Source organism: Danio rerio, chromosome 20 (genome assembly GCF_052040795.2).
Source record: "Danio rerio strain M-AB ecotype USA chromosome 20, GRCz13ab, whole genome shotgun sequence".
Classification (NCBI taxonomy): domain Eukaryota; kingdom Metazoa; phylum Chordata; class Actinopteri; order Cypriniformes; family Danionidae; genus Danio; species Danio rerio.
This window is the reverse complement of record NC_141040.1, coordinates 59402501-59409436: the sequence shown is the minus strand read 5'-3', so window position 1 is coordinate 59409436 and position 6936 is coordinate 59402501. Positions and strand designations below refer to the sequence as shown.

Here is a 6936-nt window from a genome sequence, read left to right as displayed (position 1 = left end):
GACGGCAGCTTTACTCAACACACACACACACACACACACACAACATCTGACCATCAGCCAGTCATTCCCTTCAGCTTAGTCCATTATTCATCAGGGTCACCACAGCGGAATGAACCGACAACTCTTCCAGCATATGTTTTACCCAGCGGATGCTCTTCCAGCTGCAACCCAGTACTGGAAAAAGACCCACCCATTCACTCATACACTAGTGTCAGTGTAGTTGATCAGTTCCCCTATAGCGCATGTGTTTGGACTGTGGGGGAAACCGGAGCACCCGGGGGAAACCCACACCAACACGGGGAGAACATGCAAACTCCACACAGAAACACCAACTGAGCCAGACAGGACTCAAACCAGAGACCTTCTTGCTGTGAGGCACCGAGCTGCTCCTCTGATCGTTGCTGGTGTATTTGTGATTGGTCATCATGTATGCGAGCGTCTGCTGGAGTGTGTCTGTGCTCAGTGGAGTGTGTCCACGTCTCCATCACTAGATGAGTGTGTATTCTCACCCTGTTTATGAACGGGCTGGTTTTGCTGGTTTTGGTTCAGCTTCTATATCGTGAACACATCTCAGTTCAGATATATGGATGATAACTGGTTTCCAGGTTGACGGCGGTTTAAGAGCAGCCCGAGTTTATTCTACAGGTCTCCTCTAATCAAATATCTCCTGTTCACTCAGGGAATACAGACGACTGACTCAGACATTTAAGAAGAACTTATTTAGGAGTAATCAGAACACTGTCATATTATTATCCAAGATTATCATACAGTCAGACTCTGCCACCGATGCCTGCCCACTACAGTGTAGTCGCTTATACACTGTGTAGATGATGAGAGCGAGACCAGAGTGAAGCTCACACACACTCTTCTGCAGAACATCACAGTGCACAAACACACAGTAAAGAAACACTGAAGACAAAACACACACACACACACACACACACACACACACTCACTCTCACACACACACACTCACACACACACACACACTCCTGGAGGTGTACATGATGATTCTGCAGTGCTTGATGAGAGAATAATGATCTATACAGACCTCTCTCAGTGTCTTCAGTGTGTGGACATGATGAGTGTTAATGATGGTCAGCTGCTCAGTGTGTGTGTTGTGTGTGTGTGTGTGCACAGAGCAGCTCTTTCTCATGCACGGGAATGAGGAGCGGCCGCATATAAAGAGCAGCTCTGGAGTGTGTGTGAGTGTCTGTTCCTCAACCCGTCTGCAGCTCATCTACAGGTCAGAAATGCTCTCACACACACACACACACACACACACACACACACACACACACACACACACACACTCACACTCACACTCACACTCAAACACACATGATATTGGTAAAAGCGAACACTGTGATATTCAGTTTTTCTGTGATGTACTGTATATATTCCTGTGATGTGTGTGTGTGTGTGGGTGTGTGTGTGTGTGTGTGTGTGTGTATTTATTATACTGTATTAAATAGACTGTCAGAAATAAAGGTACGTGAGCTGTCGCTAGAGTGGTACCTTTTCAAAAGATTCACGTTTGTACTTAAAGAGTCTATATTAGCACCTCTAACGCTTATATTAGTACCTAAACATTTTAAGAGGAACACTTTTGTACTTTTTAGGTTTTAATATGTACCCTTGAGGTATTAATATGGACCTTTTAGGTACAAATGTGCAGCTTTTAAAATAGCACCACCCCAGTGACAGCTCAGCTCACGCACCTTTATTTCTGAGAGTGTATATTCAGTTGAAGCCCGTATTATTAGCCTCCTGATATTATCCCCCCCCCCCTGGTTATTTATTCCCCATTTTCTGTTTAACAGAGAGCAGATTTCTCCAGCACATTTCTAATCATAATAGTGTTCATAACTCATCTATAACTGATGTATTTTCTCCTTGTCATGATGACAGTAAATAATGTTAGACTAGATATTCTTCATGACACTTCTATACAGCTTACAGTGACTTTACTAGGGTAATCAGGGTAAAGTTAAGGTAATTAGGCAAGTCATTGTATAACAGTGGTTTGTTCTGGAGACTATCAATAAAATATCTAAAGCTTAAAGAGGCTAATAATATTGACTGAAAAAATAAGAACTGCTTTTATTCTAGCTGAAATAAAACAAATAAGACTTTCTCCAGAAGAACAAATATTAGAGGAAATACTGTGAACATTTCCCCAATCTGAGAAACATCACGAGGGAATAAAAGAAAAAAATAATTAATGAGTGTCTAATAATTCTGACTTCAACTGCACATCTATCTATCTATCTATCTGTCTGTCTGTCTGTCTGTCGTGAGATGAGTGTGGTGTGTGAGGATGACTGCAGTAACTCTGTTCAGGGAGGATTCTTCATGCACACTGATCAGGATGATGTTGTAGGCGACTGCATCTGCATTAAATATACTAAACTATACACACACACACACACACACACACACACACAATACAGCACAGATGACCACAGCAGACTGCAGTGAAGGATGCTGCCTCTCACTTCTCTAGTCGTTTCGTCTCTTAGTCAAACTGACTCCAGTATGGAGTTGATCTTTCTGTGCTGTTGCTGATGGATCACGCTTCTCTTTTACACCAATGCAGCAGGGGAATATTGCAGATCACTTCATGGTAAAACACAAGTGCTTATTACAAATACTGCTTTACTCTCTTTATCATTATTAGTGTCAATACACTGGGCAGTGTTTTCAGGGTTTGTTGATGCGGGTTAATATTAATAATATCTCTGTATAAACAATAATATCTGTACTTGGCATAAAAATAAAGGGAGTAAAGCACTTCAGCAGTGAGAGAGCTGGAACTCAAACATGGCTATAGCTGGAACCCCCGTATAAAATATCTGAATGGTTGGATATCATATCTGATGCCCGAAATATGGAGAGGATGAGTGTTTATTTAAACCTACAAGTGGACAAATACATGTGATACTGGGAGAAATGGATTGCACCTTTACACAGTGTAAACACATCTTTACACAGCCGAAGTCGCTGTTTTGTTCACAGTGTGTCTGATAATATTGTTCTTCTGGAGAAAGTCTTATTTGATTTATTTCGGCTAGAATAAAAGCAGTTTTTAATTGTTATATAACAAACCACTGTTATATAATGACTTGCCTAATTACCCTAACTTTATATGGAGTCAATCTAGGGTCATATATACTTGCAATGTAAAGTTTTGCAAACAAAATATAAAGTATTGAGCAATAAATAAATGAGAAATCTCTAAAAAAAAATTAAATTAAATAAAAAAATAAACAATAAAATAAAATAAAAATCGCAATTTGAAATTAATTTTTTTTTTAAATAAAAAGGAATTTAGCAAACAAAAAGCAAAAAGTGCAATTTAAAAAAAAAAAAAAAAAAATATATATATATATATATATATATATATATATATATATATATATATATATATATATATATTTATTTTTTTATATATATATATATATATATATATATATATATATATATATATATATATATATATATATATATATATATATATAAACATGTTTACAGCATCGCCTTTTCAAAGCCTGCCCAGTCAACTGCAGTGCTCACTTTAATTTGCCCTTTAGTCAGCTGTGAGTTTGCGATGCTGCTTTCACTTTGCACTTCACTGTTCTGCGAGATTTACTTTGTGGCCCTGCTTTGACAAGAGGGCGGAGTCAAGAGAACTTGGGCGTTTACAGCCAGCCTGGACCTGCCTCCATGTAACCGACGTCATCAGAAGGACACGCAGTATCACTGAGCTGGTCTTACAGCAGAGTAGGTCCGGGAATTGCAGTTGACGGGTTTTGTAAAGGAAATGCTAAAAAACATGTTTTGCAAATATAGAAAGCTTTATTTTTAATTGCAAATACTTTAGTTTTTTTTTTTTTTTTGCTCTGCTTGATTTTTATTTGCAGATCTTTTTTGTTTGTTTGCAAATTTCATTTTTATTTCTCAAAACTTAATTTTCCACTTTCAGTTCTTTGTTTTTGTTAGAATAATTATTTTTATTTCTTTATTTACTTTAGATTTGCATTTGTTTATTTTGTGCTCAATACTTTATATTTTGTTTGTAAAACTTGCTTTTATTTTGCAAGTATATATGGCAAATCTATAAATACCCTAATTACCCTAGTGAAGCCTTTACATGTCAATTTAAGCTGAACACTAGTGTCTTGAAGAATATCTAGTCTAATATTATTTACTGTCATCATGGAGAAGAGGAAATAAATCAGTTATTAGAGATGAGTTATTAACACTATTATGATCAGAGAGATGTGTTGGAGAAATCTGCTCTGTGTTAAACAGAAATTGAGGAATAAAGTAAACAGGGGGGTGAATAATTCTGAATTCAGCTGTGTGGGTTAGTGATAGTGACCTGTAAGGAAATGTGTGGCCAGTCCACTGTTCATTACAGTTTGATCTGTTATTCTATTTTTATTATTTATTTTTTGTGTTTTTTTGCTCTTTCTTCCAAACAAAAACAAAAATAAAGTAAATAAAATCTTTGCATAATGTAAAACAATGTAGTTGAAAGCAGATTAACTTGTAGGAATATGTTGACGTAACACACACATCAGCTGTAATAGCTCTGTCAAATCATTATTAGTGTAGACATCCAGCAGTGTTGAGCTCCTCATCATGTAAAGAGTTCAGTCTGGGTTAAACTGCGGCAAACTACACAAGCTGAGCCCAAATGGGTTAAACTCACTGCGACCACACTACTGCGCATCTCTATACACGCTCTCACACACACACACACACACACACACACACACACACACACACGCACACGCACACACAGCAGGGTTTTATTTTCCTCCAGATGATTGTGTTGCTGAAGTGTGTTTCTCTGATCTCTAATCCCTGGATTAACCCTTTGTGTGCTGCTGGGTCGTTTTCATCCGCTCTTCGCTCTCATTTGGCCTCGTCTCTCTCTGTGTTTCATCAGATGTGATGATTTCTGCTGACTAATCTGATTTTGACTCATAATAATGGGAAAATGCTTTGCATGAAATAAAATAAGCTCATCAACACACTGTGTTCAGACAGTGACTCTCCTTCGGTGCTGCTGCTGCTGACAGGTAAACCAGCATCAGTCAGTAATGCAGGAGTATCTGCTGTCAGGGCTCTACAGTCAGTAATGTGATTATGATGGAAGTCAATGGAGCAGAAACAGCAGCAGCAGCAGCACCAAAGGAGCGTCACTCTGAATAATCCACACGGGTTAAAGAGAGCACACACACACACACACACACACACACACACACACACACACACAGATCAGTGCATCACCGCTGCCCTCTGCTACAGTCATTAAGTAATGAAGATGTTATTTTACCTCATCTTCTTCTCCAGGTGATCATCATGAGTTGTCCGTCCTCTGGTCAGCCGGGTTTGTGCCCTCAGCAGAACACTGGCAGCATGTGGCCCACACAGCCCTGCCAACCCTGCTGGTCCTGCCCACCCAACCAGCCCAACTGGCCAGTAACCCAGCCCAGCGCATCACTCCCGACAACCTGGCCAGTGAACCAGCCCACAACCTGGCCAGTTCAACCCACTCAACCAGCTTGGCCAAACCCTGCAATACAACCCAGCCAACCAATGCAACCGGTCCAACCAGTTCAACCCAACCCACCGATGCAGCCAGTGCCACCAGTTCAACCAATGCAACCAGTTCAGCCCAGCCCACCAATGCAGCCAACCTCACCAGTGCCACCAGTTCAACCCAGTTTACCAGTCCAACCAGGGCCAGCAGTCCAGCCGAACCCACCCGCTCAACCATCCTGGCCTCCAGTTCCCTCCCCTACAGGGTACCTGCCCTCTCCAGTGCCCCCAGCCTGGCACGGCAACCCTGGACAACCTGGTTGGCCCGGACAGGGGCCCACAGGGGGAGCCCTACAGCCCTGGCCCCCCGCTCCAGTGACCGCTCCAGTGGTAAGACACCACACCAGTACAGCTAGACCAGTACATCTAGACCAGTACACCTAGATCAGAACGTCTGGACCAATACACCTAGGCCAGAACATCTAGACCAGTAGACCTAGACCAGTACATCTAGACCAGTACACCTAGACCAGAACATCTAGACCAGTACACCTAGACCAATACACCAAGACCACTACATCTAGACCAGATCATCTAGATCTGAACATCTAGACCAGAACATCTAGACCAGTACACCTAGACCAATACACCAAGACCACTACATCTAGACCAGATCATCTAGATCTGAACATCTAGACCAGTGCATCTAGATCAGTACACCTAGACCAGTACATCTAGACCAGTACACCTAGACCAGTACATCTACAGCAGTATACCTAGAGCAGTACACCTTGAGCAGTACACCTAGACCAGAACATCTAGACCAGTACATCTAGACCAGTACATCTAGACCAGTACACCTACAGCAGTACACCTAGAGCAGTACACCTAGAGTAATACAGCTAGACCAGTACACAGACTAGTACACCTAGACCAGAACATCTAGATCAGTATATCTAGACCAGTACACCTAGACCAGAACATCTAGACCAGAACATCTAGACCAGTACACCCACCTAGACTAGTACATCTAGACCAGTACACCTAGAGCAGAACATCTAGACCAGTACACCTAGACCAATACACCAAGACCAGTACATCTAGACCAGATCATCTAGACCTGAATATCTAGACCAGTGCGTCTAGACCAGTACACCTACAGCAGTACACCTAGAGCAGTACACCTAGAGTAGTACAGCTAGAGTAGTACAGCTAGACCAGTACACCAAGACCAGTACACCTAGACCAGAACATCTAGACCAGAACATCTAGACCAGTACACCCACCTAGACTAGTACATCTAGACCAGTACACCTAGAGCAGAACATCTAGACCAGTACACCTAGACCAATACACCAAGACCAGTACATCTAGACCAGATCA

General features: G+C 41.4%; 1 protein-coding gene across 1 annotated transcript in view; it reads left to right on the top strand.

Annotated features, from left to right (window-relative positions):
* Window positions 1-1208: 1208 nt before the first annotated feature.
* Window positions 1209-6936, top strand: part of LOC101886033 (uncharacterized) — a 9532-nt gene continuing 3804 nt past the window's right edge. Inside the window, exons 1-2 of the mRNA XM_087298930.1 lie at window positions 1209-1246; window positions 5365-5943. Of these exons, the coding sequence (XP_087155056.1) occupies window positions 5374-5943 (570 nt within the window). The 5' untranslated portion in view covers window positions 1209-1246; window positions 5365-5373. The remainder of the gene's footprint in view (window positions 1247-5364; window positions 5944-6936) is intronic.